This window comes from Styela clava, chromosome 11 (genome assembly GCF_964204865.1).
Source record: "Styela clava chromosome 11, kaStyClav1.hap1.2, whole genome shotgun sequence".
NCBI classification, from domain to species: Eukaryota; Metazoa; Chordata; class Ascidiacea; order Stolidobranchia; family Styelidae; genus Styela; species Styela clava.
In genome coordinates this window covers 2,708,248-2,734,051 of record NC_135260.1, presented here as the reverse complement: position 1 = coordinate 2,734,051, position 25,804 = coordinate 2,708,248, and the positions used below count along the sequence as shown (strand labels likewise).

Here is a 25,804-nt window from a genome sequence, read left to right as displayed (position 1 = left end):
TATTAAACTACGCGATGAGAAACTAGATTTAAACGCCAAAAACAGAGGTTGAACACCTTACTCGCAAATGCCGAGGGAGCTAATTTCTGGAATGAGTTCTCACTACTACGTCATCAAGGGCCGTTTTCGAACCTGGGTCGATTTTCGTTGAAGCGCTTTTTAAAAATTCATAAGTAGAAAACGAAGTCCACTTTATGCAAGCGGTAAACGTTGAAAATCTTAAAAAAATATTTAGAAACAAATTTTCCACAAAAATGTTCGCGTGATAACCCACCTTTGAGTAAAAGCACTGTGAGATAAATCTATCTGTGTCGATTTTAGATTAGTTTTTCGGGTTTGTTCATCGAAAACTGCAGCCAGACGATGCACTTCGAAGAGATAGCGAGGCTTCGCACTTGAAAAAGCATCCACAGACTTGAAACAACAAAATAATCGATAAGTGAACATCTTAGATTCGCGTCTTCTTCATTCACATCAGTCAACTGCAACATTACGTGGCGCATACCATTATGTCCCCCATCTTTTTTATTTAAGTGGGGGGGGGGGGGTGTTTACAAATTTAGCCGTTGCTAGATACTTTGTTATTATTAATAAAACTATTTGTAACTTATAATAATGTGTTATTTATTTGACTGATCATATTGGCCGGCATCGGATTCATTTTCTTTGAATAGCAAGCGCAATCTGCATTCCCAACACTCACCTAAATCCTAGCTGGATAATTACTAATTTTCTTATTTTGAGCGCTGACGGCGGGTTTGTACAAAAGATCCAGTTTCTAAAACAACTGAGGTTCGCGGAAATAAGTGAAAAGGATACCTTATTGCTGATTCGCCTTTGATACGTAAGTAAAAATAAAAACAATCACTGCATTTTAAGTGGTCTAGTAATTGTGGGCGCTACCCTACTCTGTTATTTTTTTAGTCTCAGTACAGGAGTGAGCAACAGGTACCGTGGTCCGCGGTCGCAACCCGGCCCGCCAAGCTATTTAATGTGGTTCTTGTCAACATTTAGATTTTTCCCCATCAAGCTTATATCCTGTTTTATTTAAAAGGCGCTTACATGGGTAGAAATACTGGTAATGTTTGTTTCTCTTGTCACTGCATTGAATTGTTCTAATGTTTTAAGTCGTTTTGTACATGGAACGACTAAATATATTGTGTGGCCCAGCCAGATGTCTGAGTTGATAATATGGCCGGCCGACAAAAATGTTGCGAACCCCATGTCTCTGTAGTTCGTGGCACTATAGTAGTCGCCCGCAACCGTAATTTCTCTCGGAGATCAACCTCTTTTCTTCGTGAGTGCATGAATTCGCTTTGAGCAAAGTTTTATAAAAACTAGAAAAACGGCTCATATTTGCGAATCTCATACATTGTAAATCAGGGTTGTCCAAGGTTGTCGCCTTCGGGGGCCACAAAATTATTTTTGCATTGTTCGCGGGCCACAATAAGGCAATACGAAACAAACATTTTATTGTGCAAACAATTTATCAATATCTGTCATTTATCAAGCTAAAACATGCAAAATACACCAGAAAAATCACCGGAACATGCAAAAGTTTTTTTAAAATCTAAAAGATGTCAAAAATGCTTTCTAATTATTTTAATGATGAAACAACATCAAATGAGATTTTTTTATTACCCTTCAGCAAAGGCGAAGCGAGCCACAGATAATGAATCGGTGGGCCACATGTGGCCCGCAAGCCTGGGGTTGAACCACCCTGTTCTAAATCAACGCTACATGTTTCTAGGCACTTGTTTTAATGAAAGAAGATTAATTTTACTTGAAGTAACAATTGTGCCAATGAATGATTACTGACATATTATGCCCAGTAAAAGTCTTTCTATATTTTACCTATGCAAAAGTATCTATGCTTATTCTGTCACTGTTTTCGCGAATTGGCACTCACAAAATGGCTTACTCGTTTGAAATCACTATTTCACCCTTTTCGTGTATATGCATTTGGTGCAATTCTTCATTATATTAAAACCCTTCCGATGACAAATTGTTTATTTGACTTACTCAAAACATTTCACACATAACTGAAAAATAGCGGTTAAAATAGAAAAAAACGAGTTAACAACCATTGAGTCGGATTTAAAAAATCGAATGTTACGTAACCGTCAAGTTATTGCTGATTAGCCACTGACACGGATATATACAAGGAAATGCTTGGGGGGAACATTCATCACATCTCACAAAGAACGCCCCATTGGTTGTCATGCCAGTTGAACATTCCCTGATTTTCAGAATTTTCGTCACGGTCCACTTGAAATCCCATACCGGTGCGATCTTCGATGGTTTTTGGGTAGTTTGGATACCAGGTGACGTACGGTGCTTTGATGCCGTCAAAGAGCTTCAAGATATTCGTCTGTAACGAAGACACACAGAATAAGTCAATTTTTTTTTTCACGCACTAAGATACTTTGTCCTAGTGGGGTTCAAGCTAGGCGGGCGGCCCTCACTTCCGTATGAGCCTACGCCTACGGTATGGCCTCCTAGGCTAAGGATACTCAACAGGTGGACAGTGTCCGAATCCGTATCTTTCCTTTCTAGTGTTCAATTCAAACCGCACTTAATTCTTTATTTTGGGTCATTGTCTCAACTTTGGATATGTGAAGCTTTTCTTTTTTTAATTGACTTTTATAATTTTAAAGGTTATTTTATAAGTTGCTCATATTTGCACCTGACTATAATATGGAACGAACTGTATCGCCATAATAAACAATCATGATTAGCGAAAAATCATTAACCGGCCGAGGAAGAGCGCGTTTATGGATTTCAAAATATAAATTTCTGGAAAGACCGGACCCCGGTAATTTTGGAGTTCTCAATATATCTCAACCAGGTTTGTTGTGTTTTAGTCGATAAGTTCGATAAATTCCCTTTGCAATTTTAAATTTTTTCAAGACTCTATGGACACCCTAAAAGCCTATAATATATCTCAAGAAAAGGCGTCAAAATTAGAACCAAGTATTTTTATAGAAGGGCAGGGAGCATAAAGTGTTGAGTCCATGATGGGTGAAAGTCTCTAAACCACTGGTCATGAGCATGTCCACTTCTTTGGTTCGCGAGAGTATAATTTGGTTTTCAGCACCCGACTGCTCACCTGTGGGTTGTAAGTCATTCCAATCCATAAGTACACTGCATTTGTCGATGTCGGTAGGTTGGTTCTAACGTAGTTGGAAACCATAGTGTAGTGCTGGGAGTCCAATATATCAGCCGGGTATCCGGATTTCTTTCTACACATCTGCAAGGCTTGTTCGTATGAAACGTCCCTACTGGTGTGAATGACACTCCAATAGCATTTCCGCTGATATCTTATCCCAGGGCATTCTGCACAAAGAAAATTTAAATAAAAAATATTGGACGTAATGCGAAAGCAGGGGTGGGCAAGTTTATTGGACCAGGGACCAAAAATGTAGGGTGTAATGAATTGGGTAGGCAATGCGTAACCGGAAAGATTCCGACTTAAAAACAGTAGCTGTTTGCATACCGTTAGATTAATGGCGTAAATAGGGTGTGGCAGCAACATGCGCCATTCGGATAAAGGCGCGAAAACTTTTCATTGTGAAATGTTTCCATAAAATAACTTTAACCAACCAACAAAAAAAATAACTTTTTTTCAAACGACACAAATTTTTTTAAATATAAAATTTGTAAAATCTCGCGGCACAAGGATATGCTCAAATCCGTGACTCGACTTGACCCACTACTCGGGGTTCAGTTTAAAGGCTCCTACTTAGCACTGTTTGCCGCATATATATTGGTATATTTATCTGCAAACTTTCGTTCTTACCTTCTTCTTGTGCCCGTCTTATTTTTTCCATTATTCTTTCTTCTATGATGTCTGCCATTTCGTCCATTCCTGAAATTTTATGGTATAAGATTACTTATTCATTCTTTTAAGAACGTAAAACTTAAACATGGATTGTTGACATGGTCAGAATCCAAACACACATATCGATTCGAATCCTATGCCCAGCACCGTCTCTCTCTTTGTGTAATAAATTTGGTAGACAATGTCCATCCAGAAAGATTTCACACACCTCCTAAAAACAGTAGTTCTCTACATATATGAGTAGATAGGATTTACATATTTGTCTCAGGGAAGAGGGAAAGAAGAAGGCTCAATCATATTGCGAACCACGGCCTCTCGTCCGGTAATCAATCCATGTTGAGTAGAGTTAGCCAGTTGAGGATTAGTTAGCCAGTTATTTGGGCGACACCGGAACGCAGTATGTGTACCAGGTTAAGGTTAGGCCATAATTTCAGGTACAAATATACTACAAGAGTCACTTGGCTAGTCTCCGAACTCGTAATACAACTAAAATAAGGGAAACTGGGATAAAATTATGGCCAAACCCGAACCTGCAACTTAATCCCTCTTGCTCATAACCATCCCCGCATGTAATTCGAACCTGCAAACCCACGCAGAGTAATCAGAGACTCGGTGGCGAGAGTATTCCTAACGCTTTGCAAGATGCGCCACACCCCTGAGCCTATGTTGCTTGTACAAAGCCTTGTTCGAAGCGAACGGCATAGTAAGCGCCGTTGATTGATTTCACAAAACAACTGGTCGAGCAGTATCGTCACTTAAACTCGGCGGTGTGGCGCATCGTGCTGAGCGTTAGGAATGCGCTTGACACTGCATCTCTGATTACTCTACGTGGGTTCGCAGGTTCGAATCTCGTGGGGATAATTATGTGCGAGAAGATTGCTGGACTCCTCGTCGCAGTAGGGTGGTTAACATAACCGCTGGTCCGTTACGGCTACCTCCACGTTCAAGTCCCATGTATCTGTAACAAATAACTTGCTGACTGATCTCATACCAACATGGACTGGTAACCGGAAGAGAGGCCGTGGTTCGCCATATGATTAAAACCTCTTATCTACTTTCCTCTCCCATAGAACAAATATGTAAATCCTATCCTAAACATATATTTTATACTGCTGTACCTGATTGGACTCTCTCCTCGATGGTTGCATTTATTCTTTCATAGTTCACGATACCAGGGTCACCTACTTCACCCTTCGGTCCACGTGGCCCGGGTTGACCTCCAACCCCTTGTGGCCCTCTTTTCCCCGGAATTCCTCGTCGACGTGGATTTGTCTCTGATGGTAATCCTTCCTGGTTGGTTTCATCAAAAATATTTTCAACTGTTTTGCATACCAAGTGTTTGCTGTCCGCTTTCACTGGATCATAAGCCATCAAGTACAACAAACATAGCAACACTAGTGAGCCTATGATACCCATACTCATTTCACTATTATTATAAAATAAAATAGGGCACTTCAAAAGTATTAGCACCAATATGGAGGTAACCAATTTTGTCCGCCTACTTAACATAAAGTTGTGTAAAGGGACTAAAACCTATGGACAGAAGTATATTGGCTTGGCTAACACAAACAGTCCCCGAACTCGTAATAAAACTAAAATAAGGAAAATCGGAATAAAATTATGGCCTCTAACCTGGCAAACACACTACGAGAGTAACTAAAAGATAATCAAAACACTATTAGTACGATTATTTCTATTTTTACGGATTTGAGACAGAATGGTATGTGCCTTCACATGCCTTCGCATTGAACAAGATTCAAGATTTTTTCTTGTGAGTTCAGTGCTAGATTCGAAGACAATTTTTTGTTTTTCAGAGATCAAGTAAATTCAGCTGGACTCCGCAGCTGTGCCTTCCAAGAGCCTTGTGCCTCCCAAAACCTTGTGGCGGGGTCTAAAATTAATTTTTCTAAGACAACGTTTACTTTTAACTTTCGCTCCGACCAAGACCAGGTAAAAAGCAGCTACTGAAATCTAACAACATGTTAAAGAAACTATACGCGGACTTGCTCCGCTGTCGAAGTTATCCAAGCTATATAAGCGCATAGTTTCATCTATTTCGGTTAGTTCAAACACCACCAAATCGCTTTTCAAAACAAAAAATATCTCGACATTTGGTACCCTTCACTAAAATCCAAATTGATTTTAACATCGCAGTCTGGGCATCTCTTCATGGGGAGAAGGCTATGCAAATTGCGGCTCGGCATAATTCAAAACCCTTCAAGTTAAATCTATATTACTATTTTCCTATTCTTTATACAAATAACGTGTATCGTAAATCTCCAACTTTCAAATTTTGTGAAATTTCGCGATTCACGTATAGTAACGGCTTCGTTTAAAGCAGGGGTCGGCAACCTGCGGCCCTACGGATCCGGCCCGCGGAGTACTATAATCCGGCCCGCGACGCTTCACTGAATTATAGTAACAAAACGATTTTTTGGACAATTATTTTCTTTACGTAACAGAATTTATTGTGATACACGTGTAGAATAAATTATATTATAATCTTACAAGTATGAAATTCACGATTATTCGTTTAATGAGCCTATAATTCAATTATAATTAGATAAATGGCAACAAAACGCAGAAAAGTTGATGCTAAGTGCAAAAGGTTCAATGGCGCCAAAAATATTCAAATGGGATTTTTGAGATGCAATGAGGAAATAAATTTATATTTTATTCGAGAGATGCATCACTGCTTGGTTTTTATTATTAAGAGTATCCGTTCGGGTTTAAACTTTCTAAAAATATGTGCAGCCCGCCAATGACTTGCAACCCTTAATTTTGGCCCGCGAACGACAAAAGGTCACCGACCCCAGGCTTAAATATTGGCATCCGCTACAGCCTGAAGCCATTTTAGTTCTAACGGCATAAAGCTGTTCTCGTTAACTTAAACTCACGATAAGACGAGTTAACAATATGGCAAAATACGGCTTCTCGTCTGATTACCATTCAAATATTAAAATTTACTTAAGATAGGATTTGCGTGATTTCGCTATGTGAGAGGAGAGCCGATAAGACGGCTCATCAAATAGCAAATGTCGGACTCTCTCCCGGCTACCAGTACATTTCGGGTTTGAGATTATTTGGCTCATCTTTCTCATCATAACACCATACATGCAAGCTGTTTTTCTTTTTTATTCCTAGTACAAAAGCATAGCCTTCGTAATTCTACAATTTTTAGGTGCTCCCGAAGTATGTGTACCAAGATGGTGCACAACCTGAACATAGTATGTGTACCAGGTTAGGGTTCAGGCTGTGCGTCATCCTGGTACGAATACTTCCGGAGCGCCTTTTATTTATTTATATTTCGTTAAAATCACGCGTTCCGTCTAATTATGCTACATCATTTTTCTAATGCAAAAGAAGAACACGAAAAACAAAAAATTCTTTTCTTTGAGACCGGCACTTCCACATCATTAATTAAAATAAAATGACCGTTTAGTAGCAAAATACAGCATTATCATTTATTTCTAATACAATCGAATTAAACTAATTTATTAATAAATCCAGCAATTTTTAACAAGTTTGTAGCCCACCTGAAAATATTTATGTAACCCGGCAGTAGGGCATGGCCCACTGGATAAAACTCGGTGATCTAATAGTACGACAGTTCCCAATAGCTGCCCTGTCTCAGCATGTAAGCTACTTTAAGTAAGAACCACAAGGAGCACGTTTCCACACAAACACGTGGTTGGAGTAATCAAGGAAGCTTGAATAAATTAAACGTCAAAATATATTTAACAGGAAATTGCCAATTTTCTATCAATTTCAATTAAAGTACAAGGAACAATACGTCACTCTTTTGATGTGAATAAATATTAGTTACAAGTTTGCTCACCGAAACCTTGAAATAAGAGTAATGAATGAGGCCGATTTTGATGAACGAGACAGGTTACTACTATTAGGATAGGATTTACATATTTATCCCGGGATCACATCGGCTTTTACGTATGACGAACCACGGCCCCTCGTCCGATTGCCATTCCATGTCGAGTATGGTTAATTAGATTAATTATTAGTGGTGCTGAAGGAAGCCGCAACCGACCGGCGGTTACGTGAACCACCCTACGGCGGCGAGGCAATCCTCTCGCCCAAAACTATGAGATTCGAATCTGCGATCCCACGCAGAGTGATCAGAGGTGCGGGGCGAGCGTATTCCTAACTCTTTGCACGATGAGCCACACCACCGCGCCCTTAACAGGGAAAAACTATTTCAATATGGCATTATATTATTTGAATGATATGTCAAGGAATTCAAGACATAATAGCGAATGTTCACATTGAAAAAAGTTACATATATGAAAAATTACAGACAAGTAACTAACAAAAGTTTGAAATGGTATTTATCAAATTAGTTTTATTAAAAACTGTAGGAAATATATGTTTTTTTAATGACGTTTCTTCAACACTCGTCTTTTTGAGTAAAATCTCTCGATTTGCCAAATATCAGAAATTTTAACAGATGTCACGTGATCCGACTTCGCACAATATTATAAATTGCCCATCATATAGTGAATTATCCAAAATTTACAAGAAAACTAAATCAGTTGTTAATTGGGTACTACCGCAGTTTGTGTACCAGGTTAGGGTTAGGCCATAATTTTATTCCGTTTTTTTCTTATTTTAGTTCTATTACAAGGTCGGGACTGTCTGTGTTAGCCAAATGAATATACCCCCTGCCCATAGGTTTCCGTCCCTCTACACAACTTGATTTAAAGTAGACGAACAAAATTAATTACCTCCATCGGTACACATACATGTGGAGCGCCGTCAATTGATATTGAGAAAATACAAGTTACCGCTGACATATGCTCGAAAGTGGCAATAACGAATTGTTAAACACATATAAGAAACATTAAGTTATTATATTTTTATAAACATTGAATATTAAATTTGTAAATACCTTTTATATTATAAGTAATTGTTGGCGCAGAGCCTTGATTAAATCTTAATTGTGGAGCGCAGACTCTGCCCACATAGGGTGTACGGATGGCCAATACCAATACTCTCGACGACCAGGTTGCACTCCCAAAAAGACGCGTACTATCACTGTATCAGCATAAGATGTTTTATTTTCTTGTGATGTGTTGCAAACAGTGTAAAACAATACGAACAGATACACAGTACGAACAACAATACAGCAATACTTCAGTACGAACAGATGCACAGTACAAAGAAGTACGAACAACAATACAGCAATACTTCAGTACGGTTTTCTGAAATAACAAAAACAATAAATACACAAATAATAACAAGATCGGGGCAGTAACGTATCAGTAGGCCTATACTATTGTAAACAAACCCTAAATATCTTTGTTACGTCACACAATCACCTAATGACCAACTATGGCATCACTAACGGTTATAATAAATAAACACACAAATTACCTCTGCCGGCACTTTCAAGGCCTGACAGGAAAACTTAGAATACAAAACTATATGTATAAACTTACTTGACGTTGTGTCCTCAAGGGTCGTTAAGCAGTAACTTGAACATTAAATCACAATAACTTGACTGAATTACTTAGCAATATTACAATAAAAACTGAGGAATATCAATAATACACTATTATTAGCAGTACAAATAAATACCGTACATTTTACTAACACTACAAGCCTAAGTCGTTCACTAATTAATCAATTATAAACCCTAAAATAACACTCTCAGACCGACGTCAAAACAGCCATCAGCCAGAAACTTCCAGAATCCAGCAGCGCGCGCGGTCCCCTGACGTCACTTCCACAAAGTCATTGTGGTGCAATAACCAAGCATTCGATAAGCTGGTCCATGGCGCCAACTTGCGGGAGAAATGATTTTACTTCAAGATATTGGCGGTAACACCCTGGCCCCTTGGAAATTGAAAATTTGTGTCCACATACACCAATTTACAGATTTCCACACACACATTCAAACAAATACCAAACACACAAAATATAACGAAATTGTGTCATGCAAAAGAAATTTCATGCAAAAACTAACTTGCTAATTACAAGCATGCAATAAAATAAGCTTTGTAACAGGTCTTTGAAGAACAGAATATTGGGTCTGGACACTAACAGATCGAACAATGCCCTCCTTTCCGGGGAAAGTCTTGATAACTCTACCCAACAGCCAGGTGTTTCGGGGCAAGTTATGATCCACAATGAGAACGATATCGTTCGCACACATATTACGTTGAGGTTTGTTCCACTTTTTTCTTTGTTGTAAAAGAGGTAAATATTCCTTTCTCCATCTTTGCCAGAAAATATCTGCCAAATACTGGACCTGTTTCCAGCGTTTCCTCGAATACACATCCTTTTGTTCAAACAAACCTGGTGGAAGAACAGGTTCTTGTTTTAATAACAATAATGAATTTGGAGACAGTGGTGTCAAGTCATTTACATCACTTGAAACTGTTGTAATTGGACGTCCATTTATAATAGATTCACATTCACACATTAAAGTGGATAGAGCCTCATCGCTTAAAGTTTGTTCCCGACAAATTGAATTGAATACCTTTCTGACAGTCCGAATTTGTCTTTCAAAAACACCACCATGATGTGAAGCGGAAGGTGTTTGAAATATCCATTTTATATTTTTCTGAAGCAGGAAATCATGAACTTGCTTCTGATTCCAACATTTGATTGCTTGTCGAAGTTCATGTTCAGCGGCCACAAAATTTGAACCATTGTCACTTCGAATTTCCAACACTTGACCTCTACGAGAAACAAATCTTCTTAAAGCCATTATAAATGAGTTCATGTCCAAATTTTGAGCTATTTCCACATGCACTGCGCGTGTGGTTAAACATGTGAAAAGAACCCCATATCGCTTAACATCACTTCTTCCTTGACGAATGAAAAAAGGACCAAAACAGTCCAAAGCCACATATGAAAATGGTGGTTTATCAGGAGTTACTCTATCAACAGGCAAATCCGACATTTCTTGATATTCGGGTTTACGCTGCTTTCTTCTGCACAAGACACAATTGTTGATAATTTTCCTCACTAATGAAGTCCCCTTTACAATCCAATAGTTCTGCCTAATTTCTGCAAGAACATATTCTCTTCCATTGTGTCCAGTTGTCCTATGAATATAATCAACCATCAGGGATGCAATAAGACTGTCTTTTGGTATAACAATTGGATGCTTAGCATCATAACTAATTGGAGCATCTTTGATTCTGCCTCCAACACGAAGAATATCATTTTTCAAGAAAGGACGCAGCGAAATCAAAGTGCTTGATTTTGGAATTTCTTGATTATTTGACAGCAAACGTATTTCTTCGCAGAAATATTTTGATTGTTCATATTTGATTATCTCCAATTCCGCATTTCGTAGTTCAGTAACAGAAAGTGGTTGAATACGATTTTCTTTTGGCAGATTAGAAGGCAATTCATTTGCATTAAGTTTTGAAAACAACATATTTTTACCTCGTAATATCCAGGCAAAAGCTTTCTTCAGACGAAACCAGTCTGAATATTTTGAAATTATACGATCTAGGACCGATTTTTCACTTGCTGTATTTGAAAAACATTGTATCGATTCTTTTTTCACCTCAAGATTATCCGTAGAGCCATTGTTCATAAAATCGGGCTGTAAAGGCCATTCCTCAGCAGCTTGCCACAAAAAATCAGGACCAGATTTCCAGTATTGGCAATTCAAAAACGCATCAACTGAAAGTCCCCTTGAGGCAACATCTGCTGGGTTCAGTTGTGAAGGCACATAACGCCATTGTTCAATTTCAGAGGTTTCTTTTATCAAGTTTACTCTATTGGCCACAAAAGTTTTAAATACTTTATCTGTATTTGCCAGGTATCGAAGAACAGTTGTACTGTCGGTCCAAAAATATGAAGCCGAAATTGGAAGTTTGAGTTCCTTTTTTAGAAATGCATCATTTTTAGCAGAAATTGTTGCTGCACAAAGTTCGAGTCGCGGTATTGTTGAACCATTTAAAGGGACAAGTCTGGTTTTCCCACTTATAATAGCACAATGAACTTGTCCATACATATTTGTAATTCTAATGTAGGACACAGCACCATATGACTTTTCAGACGCATCTGAAAAATGATGAAGTTGTATATCCATTATTTTACCAAAATCTTTTGGTGTGTAGCATCTCGGTACATTGAAATTCTTTAATTTTGGTAAATCAGAAAGCCATTTTGACCATTCTTTCTTCAATTCTGGTGGAATAGGATCATCCCAATCAAATTTCTTCCTACATAAATCTTGAATCAAAACTTTCATAGGTTGAAGAACTGGCTGACCGAAACCAAGAGGATCAAAAATAGAATTAATAGTTGACAACAATCCTCTTTTTGTAGCAGGTTTATCCTTATGTTTGACACGAAAGCACAAAGTATCTTGTTCTACATCCCAAATCATGCCAAGCGCCTTTTCCACTGGCAGGTCATCCACTGAGAGATCCAATCCTTTGACATCTTTCGCACGATGCTCTTCCGGAATTGACAGCAAAACAGCTCGATCATTACTGACCCATTTTGTTATTTCAAATCCACCTTTGGATACTAAATTTCTTACATTCTTGACATGATCTATAGCTTCCTCAGCATTGGGTTTTGAATCCAAAAAATCATCAACGTAGAAAGCATCATAAACAGCATTCACAGTGCTTTCACTAAAATCTTCTTTATTATCTTCAGCAGTCCTTTTCAAGGCAAAATTGGCACAACTGGGTGAGCAGATTGTACCAAAAAGAAATGAAGTCATTCTAAAGCAGGCCACAGGTTGTGAGACATCGCCATTGCGCCACCAAAGAAATCTCAAAAAATCTCTATGAGGTTCGGAAACTTTCACTTGGTGAAACATTGCTCGGATGTCTCCTTGAATTGCAACGGATTGTTTTCGAAAACGAGCCAGAACACCAACCAAATTATTTGCAAGGTCTGGCCCCTGTAACAGAACGTCATTCAAACACAGTCCAGAAAATTTAGCTGAACAATCAAATACAACACGAAGGCTTTTCTTTTCTGGGTGGCGCACTCCGTGGTGACTAAGATACCAAGTTTTACCATCACATTCCCCTGAATTATTGACCTTCTCTGCATAACCATTATCAATCATATCTTTTACAAAACTTTTGTATTCATTGTAGAAATCCGGTTCTTTCAAAAATCGTCTTCTGAGATATTCTAATCTTTGTTCTGCATGACTTTTGTTTTTTGGCAAAATCACATTAGGATTTTTAAATGGAAGATCAATTTCATAATGTCCATCCGTTGTCAAATGAATAGACTTGTTCACTCTTTCCATGAAAATTTCTTGATTAGGGGAAAATTCTGGTTTTTCGTTTTGTATCGAATCGACCACTTCAGTGCACATTTTACAAAGTGGGTGCACACTAGATTTGACAAAAAAATTAGAATTTGATCTTTCAACTTTCTTAGTTTTGGGAGGACAGCTAATCATCCATCCAGCAGGGCATCTCACAGCAAAATATTCATCTGGCCCGTGCACAATTTCCAATGGCTTATGTAGAGCAAAATTATCTTTTCCTATTAGCAAGCCAACTTCTTGATCTAGCCTGGGAATAACCACATCCTTGAATTCATGAAACTGATCCACATCCTTCTGTGTTGGAATATTTGAAACATCAATATCGATACATTTATTAGAAAACAGTTGACCCAATGCAATAAAATCAGATTCATCAAAATGGGATAGCTCAATGTCGTTAATAATAGAGCTTTTCTTTTGTTCAGTCACATTTGAAATAGTACGAATATTTAAATTTTTTTCCTGACCAGTGGCATTCAATCTTTGCATGAGCGCTTCACTTATAAAAGAACATGTTGAGCCAGTGTCGAAAAAGGCATTTGTTAACACAACATCATTCTGTCCCTTCACACGTACCTTGACTGGAATTACGTTTAATAACACTCTTGCTTCACTGGCAGAATTCACAAACGCACTAAATTTATTTGCTTCTCTGTTTTCATTAGTATTTTTTGGTACAGAAGCATCATCAACAGGCTTATGATGTTCAGATTGATCATCCGCATTTACATTATCTGGGGGGTGCAAAAGCGTAGTATGCTTTCGCTTACAATTTGGAACTCTGCATGGGTTCTCGCGTCTGCACTGCCTTGACCAGTGCCCTTTTTGTAGACAAGAAAAACATAATTTCAAATCCCTCACAAATCTTTCTCTGTCCGCATGTTTCATGTTCCTAAACTCTTGACATTGATTCAGGAAATGAGTGCCACTGCATTTAAAACATTTAGGAATTGGTTTGTCAGCAGCGGAGACAGTTGTAGTAAAATATGACTTGTGTTGCTTCATTGGTTTATTTGCAATTTCTCTGGTTTTTTGAACATTATTTGGTTCAGGATTGGAAAGGTTTGACAATTCCCTCGTTTTCTTACGCACATATAACACAAGATGTGCTAAGCTTAAGTCCTTTTCTTTCACATGAAGAGTATCATCCACCAAAGTTCGCCAACCTGGCCTCCAAACTGATGGCATTCTCCATGATATTTTATCAATGATCATCAAAGACAGACCTTTATTTTTAATACCTTTTAATGTATTTTCACATGCAATTAATTCAGCAGCAAACATTGTTAAAGCTTCCAGGTCATTGGTTCTAAGTTGCGGGCCCTCTATAATAGAATTCAAACATGCCTGTTCAATTTGCAATTTATGGCCATAAGTTTCTGCGAGTAATTTCAACGCTTCATCATAGCATGCCGAACCTTTATGTTGGCATCCTTTTACTAGAGCACGAGCAGTGCCTCTTGTGTATTGTAACAGATAAACAAATCTTTGTTTTGCATTCTGCACCTTTGCAGCAATAACGGTATCAAAAATGTCAATAAAGTCGTGGTATTCACCAGGATCACCAGAAAAAACTGGAGGTTCTGTTGGAGGTAAATTTGCTTGCTGGGGCACATAAATCACTTGTGGTGTTAATTGTATTGCTCCCTGGCTTGGCTGGGGTATATTAATTTGATTAGCTTCTTCATTAATAATTGGCATTGTCAGTCTATTGATGTCACCAGTGACTGCCTGTGACATGTTATAAATTGGAATTGTACCTGTATTTGAACTAAAATTGCTAGCAAAATCAGTGCAAGAATAAGTCATGCAATTACTGGTAAGTGCATTATTACCGGTAGTAGAAGCAGCAAAATAACTTGAGCTAGCAGTACAGGTAGGGCATGCAGCATATGAACTCATACGAATAGGCTGAATTTGATTTGCAAGCACATTTACTGGATTCACAGCAGAATTAATTTGTTTAGGAATTGTTATTGAATTATTAGCATTATGAGATGCAGTACTAGTCACAACCGTACATTCATTCACACCAAGCACACTGGTAGTATGTGGACAACAAATTTCAAAACCAGGGGAGGATGAATAAACCGACATACCTCGATCGCCACCAATAACAGGAACGGAACGCGTAACATCCCCCAACGTGTAACTTGGTTGATTTGCAGTTTTTAACATGGTCTGAGATGGCACAGTAGATTGAATATTATTTCCAATTATAGCAGGAGAATCAGATCTTATTTCAGGTGGAGATACATTCTGTATCTCGTTACTATTTGACACATTTGTACAGGTGCCAAGTAACAGTTCACTTCCATTTGTATCGGAAATAACAGGAAGGTCAAAAGGTAACCCCCTCTCTGCCATAGCTTCCGTAAAGTCAGCATCCAATTCTAACTGGGTGCGCTGATCTCTACGTTTTAGTTCATTTAGTTCTCTGTCTTTGCGTTTTTGGAAACTTTCCTTTTCGATTTGGCGCTTTCTTCTTAGCTCTTCTTCTTCCATTCGAATCTTTTCCTCCTGAATTTGACGTTTTCGTTTGATTTCCTCGTTTTCCATTCTCACTTTCTCGCTCCAATCTGCTTCTTCTTGAGAAATGGAGTCTTGTAGCTGAATCTTTTCCAGCTCAATCTTTTTTTGTAAATTTAATTTTCTTGCTTTGTAAATATCTTGGATTTGAGAGTCACTGTAAGTGGATACCCATGACATTACTGATGACGCAGTTCGGATACTTCGAGATCGTAACGAACCCCGAACACTGAAAACTTTTGATTTTTGTGAAACACTGTCACGTGATTGAGCACTATATTTTGATTTCGCTCTTGTGGTCATTTTGTGAACATTCATTTGCTTATCTTCGGCATTGAAAGATGCTACGGACTTCCCTTGTTTATTTGTTTCATTTTCTATTTGGGAAACCGAATCCACATCAGACGATCTTCGGAAAAGGTCATGAATCGAGCCACTACCGGAACCAACAGGAGATAATATTTTTTCAGCAGCGACAACTTCAGGGTCAACTGCAGGCTCTTTCATTTGTGAGGACAGTGTTATTGGAACTTGGGACGGTTCTAAATCATCAGATTCTTGTTCTAGCACCATTTCTTGTGCATTTTGTAAACTTTGTACATCTTCTCCAGTATATTGAACTGGATTTGACTCAGCCATAACTTTATGTCCACTGGTAAAGGCCTTTAAATTTTACAATTGTCACTGTTTTGTAGAAACGTCAAAAAACTTTATGTTGGCGCAGAGCCTTGATTAAATCTTAATTGTGGAGCGCAGACTCTGCCCACATAGGGTGTACGGATGGCCAATACCAATACTCTCGACGACCAGGTTGCACTCCCAAAAAGACGCGTACTATCACTGTATCAGCATAAGATGTTTTATTTTCTTGTGATGTGTTGCAAACAGTGTAAAACAATACGAACAGATACACAGTACGAACAACAATACAGCAATACTTCAGTACGAACAGATGCACAGTACAAAGAAGTACGAACAACAATACAGCAATACTTCAGTACGGTTTTCTGAAATAACAAAAACAATAAATACACAAATAATAACAAGATCGGGGCAGTAACGTATCAGTAGGCCTATACTATTGTAAACAAACCCTAAATATCTTTGTTACGTCACACAATCACCTAATGACCAACTATGGCATCACTAACGGTTATAATAAATAAACACACAAATTACCTCTGCCGGCACTTTCAAGGCCTGACAGGAAAACTTAGAATACAAAACTATATGTATAAACTTACTTGACGTTGTGTCCTCAAGGGTCGTTAAGCAGTAACTTGAACATTAAATCACAATAACTTGACTGAATTACTTAGCAATATTACAATAAAAACTGAGGAATATCAATAATACACTATTATTAGCAGTACAAATAAATACCGTACATTTTACTAACACTACAAGCCTAAGTCGTTCACTAATTAATCAATTATAAACCCTAAAATAACACTCTCAGACCGACGTCAAAACAGCCATCAGCCAGAAACTTCCAGAATCCAGCAGCGCGCGCGGTCCCCTGACGTCACTTCCACAAAGTCATTGTGGTGCAATAACCAAGCATTCGATAAGCTGGTCCATGGCGCCAACTTGCGGGAGAAATGATTTTACTTCAAGATATTGGCGGTAACAGTAATTAAAGTAATACAATTCTAGTAGTAGAACTTGATTTAGAAACCCATTAAAAATGGCTAGATTTGTTAATAAATCAGTTAGATTCGATGGTATTAGAAAAAAATGATCATGCTGTATTTTGCTACTAAAAGGTAAGTATATTTTAATTATTAATGTGGAAGTGCCTATCTTACTGAAAATAATTTTTTGTTTTCTTGTATATTTTCCTTTGCATTCGAAAGTAGGCCGCATAAGAAACAAGCCTGAGAATACGGCATAATTAGACGGAACGCGGGATTTTGACAAAAAATATATAAAAAAAAAGCAAAACAGCTTGTATGTATAAAGCGTTATGATGATAAAGTTGAGCCAAATAATCTCAAACACGCAATGTACTGCCGGCTTATCGGCTCTCCTCTCCCATCGGAAAATGACACAAATCCTATCTTAAGTAAATTTTAATACCTGAATGGTAATCAGACGAGAAGCCGTATTTGGCCATATCGTTAACTCGTTTTATCGTGTGTATAAGTTAACGAGAACAGCTTTATGCGATTAGAACTAAAATGGCTTCGGGCCATGGCGGATGTGGCATTAGCGAAGTCATTACTATACGTGAATCGAGTAATTTCACAAAAATTTGAAAGTTGAAGGTTTACGATACACGTTTTTTTGTATAAAGGATAGGAAAATAGCAAAATAGCTCGAAGTGTTTTAAATTATGCTGAGGAATCGCAATTTGCATAGCCTTCTCCGCAAAGAGATGCCTAGACTGCGCTGTTAAAATCAATTTGAATTTTAGTGAAGGACTGGATACCAAATGTCGAGATATTTTTTGTTTTGAAAAGCGATTTAGAGGTATTTGAACTCACCGAAATAGATGAAACTATGCGCTTATATAGCTTGGATAACTTCGACAGCGGAGCAATTCCACGGATAGTTTCTTTAGCACTTTACTTGGCCCTGCTGGGAGCGAAAGGTTCGAGTAGACGTCGCATTGAAAAACTAAAATTTTGACTTTTCTACAAAATTTTGGGCTAGCTACGCTCTTGGGAGGCACAGCTGTGGAATGCAGATAATTTACTTGATCTCTGAGTTGGAAAAAAACACATTTGTCTTGGAATCTATCCCCGAAATCACAAAGAAAATTTTAAATCTTGTTCAATGCGAAGTCATGGGAAACGCCAAATAAAATATCATAACATTCTGACTCAAATACACGAAATAGAAGAAATCGTACTAGTAACGTTGAACTTATATTTTAGGTGCTCTTGTAGTGCGTGCACCAAGTTAGGGTTGAACCATCATTTCGATTTTCCTTAGTTTAGTTTTATTACGAGTTCGGGGTCTGTCTGTGTTAGCCAAGTCAATATACCCTCTGCCCATAGGCTTGCGTTCCTTCACACATAACATGATGTAAAGAAGGCGAATAAAATTGGTTACCTCCATATTGGTGCACATACTTCTGAAGTGCCATACATTTTTTAAGAGAATAGTCAAATGAGTATGGGTATCATAGGCTCACTAGTGTTGCTATGTCTGTTGTACGTGATGACTTATGATCCGGTGAAAGCGGACAGCAAACACTTGGTATGCAAAACCGTTGAAGATATTTTTGATGAAACCAACCAGGAAGGATTACCATCAGATCCAAATCCACGTCGACGAGGAATTCCGGGGAAAAGAGGGCCACAAGGGGTTGAAGGTCAACCCGGGCCACGTGGACCGAAGGGTAAAGATGGTGACTCTGGTATCGTGAACTATGAACGAATAAATGCAACCATCGAGGAGAGAGTCCAAGCAGGTACAGCAGTATGAAATATATGTTTAGGATAGGATTTACAAATTTATTTCATGGGAGAGGAAAGAGATAAGACGCCTGATTATATGGCGAACCACGGCCTCTCTTTCGACCAGATGTTTTGTGAAACCAATAATAATTCGTTGTACGACGCTTGTTTACGCTTTTCTCCCAGAAAAAGGCCGTGTACAAGCATCCAAGGCTCGATGATGTGGCGCATCTTGATGAGTTTTAGGAATACGCTCGCCACCGCACCTGTGGTTACTCTGCATATGATCGCAAGTTTGAATTTCATGCGGGATGGTTATGTGTGAGAGTATTGCTGTACCCATCGTCTCTTTATGGTAGTTCACGTAACCTCTGGTCAGTTACGACGACTTCCTCCACCATCAAGACCATGCATCTGTAATAAATACCTGGCTAACTAATTCCATATCCTTCGTCCTCGAGATAAAAATGTAAATTCTATCCTATCCACACATCTGTGGAGAACTTTTTAGAAGGTGTGAAGTCCTTCTGGTTGGGCATTGTCTACCAAATTTGTTACACTATAAGAGAGAAATGGCGGGCATGGGTTTTCAACCAATAACAAAAACTGTTGCTTTTGTAAGCCATAGTATAGCCATATATATTCAATCCATATTTTAGGTTTATTCTCTCAAATGAATGGAAATTAAATCTTATCCCATAAAATTTCAGGAATAGACCAAATGGCAGACATCATAGAAAAAAGAATATTGGAAAAAGTAAGACAGGCACAAGAAAGAGGTACGTGTGACAGTTTGTGGATTATTGTCTAAATCAGTGGTTTTTAACCTTTTTCGCGGAGCGGGACCCCAGTATAAGGTTTCAGAGTCTAGAGTGGGAGTTGGCAATGTGTTTGGACCCGGGGTCATAAAATTTGCCCATCTAGACTGACGGGCCATGTAAGTGTGACGTAAAAGTTACATTTTATGAACAATATTTACAATGTTACAAAAGAAAAAGTGGAAAACAACGAGCCTTGTGCTAAAACTATAAATAATCGCAATCTCAACAAATTGCGTGAGTTATTTTTAGCTGAAACATCGAAATTTGGTTTTAGCTCAGTTGTGGCAGCATCAGGCGGGCCAGATCGAAATATCCAACGGGCCGGAACTGGCCCACGGGCCGTAGTTTGTCCATATCAGTGCTAGAAAAACTCATGTTAATAGTTTTCTTGTCTAAATTGAATAAGCTGTAAATTTATATAAAAGAAAACCTAATATTGACAAAACGAAATGATAATATAAAAGTTTAGCAAGTTTACCAATATAGAGCAAACTAGTTGTATATGATTGTAGTTGAACAACATAAAGGGTGGCATAAAGTCCCTTTACGATTTCAATTTTGTTATGAAGTCAGTTCTCAATATATCTTAACCAGGATTGTTGTTTTTATAATTAGTAATTGTTCAAGTATTTTTACCTTATTTAATATATCTGTGAGGGCCAAAACAATATATGATATTGATTCCTTTTGCAATTTTAAAAACTTTTAGGACTTTATGGACAGCCTGTATATTAAAATAGATAGACAGCGGATTGAACTGAAAATTGCGGAACAAATTGGGCTGTACTGGTAAAACCCAGAAGTATGCGGAACTCGGTAAAAACTACTGGTAGAAAGATTTATGTCACAAATGGTACTTTGTAAAAGTCTGTGAACCAGTGGTCGGCACATTTGCGGCCCGCGGGCCAGATAAGACCCGCATACAAAAAAGATCCATTTTTTGCGGCCCCGAGCGATTTGATTTATCATGCATAGGTCACTCATGAATTTAATATTATCTGCCCAAGGATATTATGTCATAACAATGGATGTTGTACGGAGTTGGTTTTCATTAATTCGTCAAAACGTGCCTGCATTAAGTTGTATTCAACACCTGACCCTGTTCCAAAAACCGTGCCCACCCCTGCTTAGCCCTCAGCCATTACGTCCAAAAACTTTTGTTTTAATTTTTTTTTGTGCAGAATGCCCCGGTATAAGACACCAGCGGAAATGCTATTGGAGTGTCATTCACAACGGTATCGACGTTTCATACGAACAAGCCTTGCAATTGTGTAGAAAGAAATCCGGATATCCGGCTGATATATTAAACTCCCAGCACTACACTATGGTTTCCAACTACGTTAGAACCAACCTACCGACATCGACAAATGCAGTGTACTTATGGATTGGAATGACTTACAACCCACAGGTGAGCAGTCGGGTGCTGAAAACCAAATTAAACTGGCCAGTGCCCCCATCCCCCCTCCCCTAAAAACTCAACACTTCATGCACGCTGCCTTTCTATAAATATACTTAGTTCTGATTTGAACGCCTTTTCATGGGATAAATATAGGGTGTTCATAAAGCCTAACCTTTTTTTCAAATTGCAGAGGGCATTTATCGATACCATATATTGTTTTGGTCCTCACAGATGTATCAAATAAGGTTTACTGATTAAAAAACAACAAACCTGGTTAAGATATATTGAGAACTGACTTCATAACAAAATTGAAATTGTAAAGGGACTTGTTGGACACTCTGGTATTTCATTAAAAGTTGTTTGTATATTTTATTAGTAATGAAAAGCGACAAACGAAAGTCACGTAATAAATTTATGATGAAAAAAACACAGTAAATTTACATTAAATTATGTTGTCATTGGGACTGGTACCAAGTGAAGGATTTTGCTCGTGGCCTCCAATGTCTAGAACAGGGCTTTTCAACTATTTATACCAACGTTCCGTGTGCAAAACTTAAGAATTACTTGGGTGCGGTTTTTCCGGAAATTATATTTCGACATCCTTAAACGCGCACTTCTTCGGCGTTACGGTTCTTTTCATATATTGTCAGGTGCAAATATGAGCAAATATTAAAATGGGATAGCGATCGGAGACCGCCGACTTATCGATCTAGCGGCGTGTATCCTTCGCTTTGACTAAATAGCGACACCGCATTTCCCATCATGTATTAATTATTACCTTGCTAATAACGAGTTAATACGACATAATTCATCCAAAATTAATAAGCTTCTGGTCCGAAATATGATGAATGCACATGCGAAATTTGGAGCAGATAAGTATAAGTATAAGATTCAACCTCGCTTTCGTCAGATATCGCGTGTATCTAACGGACAAACAAACTGACAAATACCTATCAACATACTTACCTATCTAGATCGATAAGTAATAACTTTTAAAACTATGAAAATCATTTAATAAAAGGAAAACTTCACACATCCAAAGTTGGACAATGATCCAAAACAAAGAATTAGGTGCGGTTTGAATCGAACACCAGGAAGGTCAGGATTCGGACCCCTGTCCACCAGTTGAGTAGCCCTGGCCTAGAAGTCCATGCCGTAACCAGTGTTTTTCAGCCTTTTTAATCGTGGTATACCTTTTACAAATTTTCAAGAACTTTTTATAACTTACAAATGCCAATGTTTATTTATGGATTAAGTAAACATTAAAATTTGAGCACATATCGTTCTGCAATATCATCATGTAATCTAATAAGCTAGTGTCCGCAAATTATAAATTTGACTGACGGCCACAGCGTCAACGAGAAAAATGTTAAACGTAAATCAAACGAAGTGCATGACAGCCGAAATCACCAACCCAGACACGTGACCGGATTATCTGTATAATTTGTGATGTAACAATGTGCTCACGTGGGTTCTTTGCGTAAATGACATTTTATATTTCATTTGCGCCGCGTTTGCATTGTTGTTTCCGCTTGAATATTTTATAATTTATTATATTAGATTCCAGAATCCAGGATGTACATCTTTTGTATACTCTTTATCAGTTATATACCTAACTTATGGTCCGGTATACACTTTGGTATACTGTATACCCGGTTGAAGAGCACTACCTTAGACCCCCAAAGGAGAGAGGGCACCAGCTTGAGCCCCACTAGAACACGTTACCTTAGTATGTAAGAAAATATAAAATTATTTTGTGTGTCATCGTTACAGACAAAAGTACTGAAACTCTCTGACGGCAGCAAAGCCCCGTACGTTACCTGGTATCCTGACTACCCCACAATTGATGAAGATCGCACCGGTATGGGGTTTCAAGTCAATCGTGACGAAAATGACGTACACCAGGGAATGTTCAACTGGCATGGCAACCAATGGGGCGTTATTTGTGAGATGTGATGGATATTCCCCCAAGCATTAACTTCCTTGTATATATCCGTAACAATAGCTAATCAGCAGTAACATAACGGTTACGTAACAATCCGAATTTTACTATCTACTAAGACACTTTTTACAATCAGACAGATTTCAAAAAATAGTTGTTGACTTGTTTTTCTCTTTATTTTATCGCTATTTACCAGTTTTCAGTTATGTGTGAAAATGTTTTGTGTAATTCAAATAAACGATTTGCCATTGTTGAATAGTTTCAACATAATTCGGAATTGCGTCGAATGCGTACGTCGTACGTACTCGTGCATATGTCGAGTAATCATCCATTGGCACAATTGTTACTTAAAGTAAAATTAAACTTTTGGTACTTCTGAAGTATGCGTATCAAGAGGGCGGACACCGGAATATAGTATGTGTACCAGGTTAGGGTTAAGCCATAATTTTTGAATCAAATACTACAGGAGTCACTTGGCTAGTCCCCGAACTCGTAATAGAACTGAAAAGAAGAAAATAGGAATAAAAGTCATCTCCTAACCCTAACCTGGTACACATATACTGTCATTTTGGTACGCATACTTCAGGTGTACCAAACTTTCTTTACAGAAACAGTGTAAATGCAAATAAACTGCGTCGATTCAGAATGTATATGAGATGTATAAGAATCGTAAATCTGAGTTGTTTTTATAATTTAAAAAAATAACTTATCTCAAAGCAAATCCACGCACTGACTTAACTATCTTCATATGTTTTTCATTTAATGTTCATTTAACATTGACCAAAACAAAGTTAATAAATTTGTTCTTTCTTTGGCTATTTGAGCCGGACCAAAGCGAAATTGAAAAGTATAATTAAAAGCTTGCAAATACATAAACGGATGCGATTTTTTAAGAACGAAACAATATCAAACACAGTGCTATAACCGTAGTAGTATATATTTACGCTATAACTATCGGGCTAAACGACGTTGGAATAAATAAAGAACAATTAGCCTATTTTTAAATACTAAAAGGACAAGGACCGAGTAGCTTAATTAAAGGATTGTCCTTTGAAATAAAGGACGGTTGGCAACCCTAATTGTTGGTGAGTTGGTGGGCATGGCGTTTGAAATATAGAAATTTATTCTATTCTATGATTCTATTTAAGACGGCTTTATTGTCCGGAAAATACATCATATAAAAAAAATCACTTAAATAGGCCTTTCGTTCTGATAGTGTTTAATTTTGTATGCTGCAGGCCTGTGCGTACTTTTGAAACCTGCAATTATATTGATATCCCAGAATTCCGAGCGTATTGTTTTATTGAACTCGCTTCGAATTGCCTCGGGGATAAATTTCGTATGTTACAACAATTTTTCGTTCAATTTGACTCTGCGATTACCGGTTTTCGCATTAGGTCGATCAACGTTGCGTTAACCGCTTTTACTTCTTTCCAGCCATAAACATTGTTTATGACGCCATAAACTTTTATAGTCCATGAATCAAACTTGTTACTTTAATCGTTTATTGCGTCAATGACTCTGTGATTTCACAATTGACTTATTCAGTAGAAGTCAGAGACTAGGTACCGTAGTACAAAAGCTTGCTTTATTTTGTAGATCGGCAATGAATTTTAGCAAAGAAAAAGATGTGTTTTACAAGCATTAGCTACTTATTTCAGAATGTTGATTGCAAGTAATTAGGCCAAGTGCTATGCAATAGATTAATTGCTAGATATACAACGTTAGAAGAAGGCGTTTCAATTGATACGAAAATCTTCAGTTTAGCGTCTGCCTCCTTTGAACCTTGCTATGATTTGAAAATTTATAAACCAATAGAGCGTAATATGGCAGCATCAGGTGTTTACCATTGGTACGATATAATTCTGACTAGTTACGCTCCATTAAATAATTTTTAGTAGTGGGCATGACTGAGTTGTACTAGAGACATATTTTGCAGCATTATTTTGAAGTCAGCTCATGGGGTAACGGTATTTTTAGATTAGCTATTTACTGAGGTTATTTTGTACAAAGCCACCGCCACTAATGCAAAAATGGGAAATTTGAAAGAACATCATCTCCGTGACGTTTTAAACTAACCAATTAGTAAAAAAACACAGTTCGGGTTAGGAATGATTTGAAAATTTGAATTTACAGCGCAATCTGCATTCTTAGCCATCAGCCTGACCGTAACTGGATAATTACTATTTTATTTTGAGCGGTGACGGGGTTGTTTTTTTTTAGCAGGGGCTTAGTACAAAAGATCCGTTACTTAAGGTATCACAAAAGAATGATACTTTAATGTCGTGTCAAATAATGGAGTATCTCAGGCAAACGGTGGATACGCTCGGGTTATTCGTGATTAATATGATCCTTTCAGTACCGCGACAAGCCGGCAATAATAATCACAGGCACTTGTCCGTAAGGATAGGATTATTTTTTTCTGCAGTACCTCAGTAATTTTTTGCAGTGAAATCGTTACGGTAAAGAGTTCAATTTGGGTACTCCTAAAGTATGCGCACCAAGATGTCGCATACCCTGAACCCTAACCTGGTAAACAACCTGAGTTCAGGTTGTGCGCCATCTTGGTGCGCATACTTCAGGTGGTC

General features: G+C 37.9%; 3 protein-coding genes across 5 annotated transcripts; 1 reads left to right on the top strand and 2 right to left on the bottom strand.

The window, feature by feature from the left end:
- Positions 1-1,419: 1,419 nt before the first annotated feature.
- Positions 1,420-5,284, bottom strand: LOC120347806 (uncharacterized). Its single transcript, XM_039417910.2, has 4 exons — positions 4,960-5,284; positions 3,800-3,868; positions 3,110-3,336; positions 1,420-2,371 (listed from the first exon to the last, which is right to left on the bottom strand). Exons 1-4 carry the CDS (start codon positions 5,261-5,263, stop codon positions 2,189-2,191), a joined length of 783 nt encoding a protein of 260 aa, XP_039273844.2. The 5' UTR covers positions 5,264-5,284; the 3' UTR covers positions 1,420-2,188.
- Positions 5,285-8,764: 3,480 nt separating this feature from the next.
- LOC120345302 (uncharacterized) lies at positions 8,765-17,283 on the bottom strand. 2 transcript variants are annotated; one of them, XR_013479034.1, is made up of 2 exons: positions 9,295-17,283; positions 8,765-9,057 (listed from the first exon to the last, which is right to left on the bottom strand). XR_013479034.1 is itself a non-coding variant. In XM_078117903.1 (2 exons), the coding sequence occupies exon 2, from the start codon at positions 16,287-16,289 to the stop codon at positions 9,825-9,827; it is 6,465 nt and encodes a 2,154-aa protein (XP_077974029.1). In that variant the 5' UTR covers positions 16,290-16,657; positions 16,895-17,283; the 3' UTR covers positions 8,765-9,824. The 2 variants fall into 2 exon arrangements, 1 of the variants encoding a protein (XP_077974029.1); XM_078117903.1 differs by having other exon boundaries at positions 8,765-16,657; positions 16,895-17,283.
- Positions 17,284-17,958: 675 nt separating this feature from the next.
- LOC120347805 (uncharacterized) lies at positions 17,959-24,500 on the top strand. Of its 2 annotated transcripts, XM_039417907.2 has the most exons (4): positions 17,967-19,068; positions 19,765-19,833; positions 21,057-21,283; positions 23,048-24,500. In XM_039417907.2, the coding sequence occupies exons 1-4, from the start codon at positions 18,765-18,767 to the stop codon at positions 23,228-23,230; spliced, it is 783 nt and encodes a 260-aa protein (XP_039273841.2). In that variant the 5' UTR covers positions 17,967-18,764; the 3' UTR covers positions 23,231-24,500. The 2 variants fall into 2 exon arrangements, with proteins under 2 accessions (XP_039273842.2, XP_039273841.2); XM_039417908.2 differs by lacking the exon at positions 19,765-19,833 and having other exon boundaries at positions 17,959-19,068.
- Positions 24,501-25,804: the final 1,304 nt, after the last annotated feature.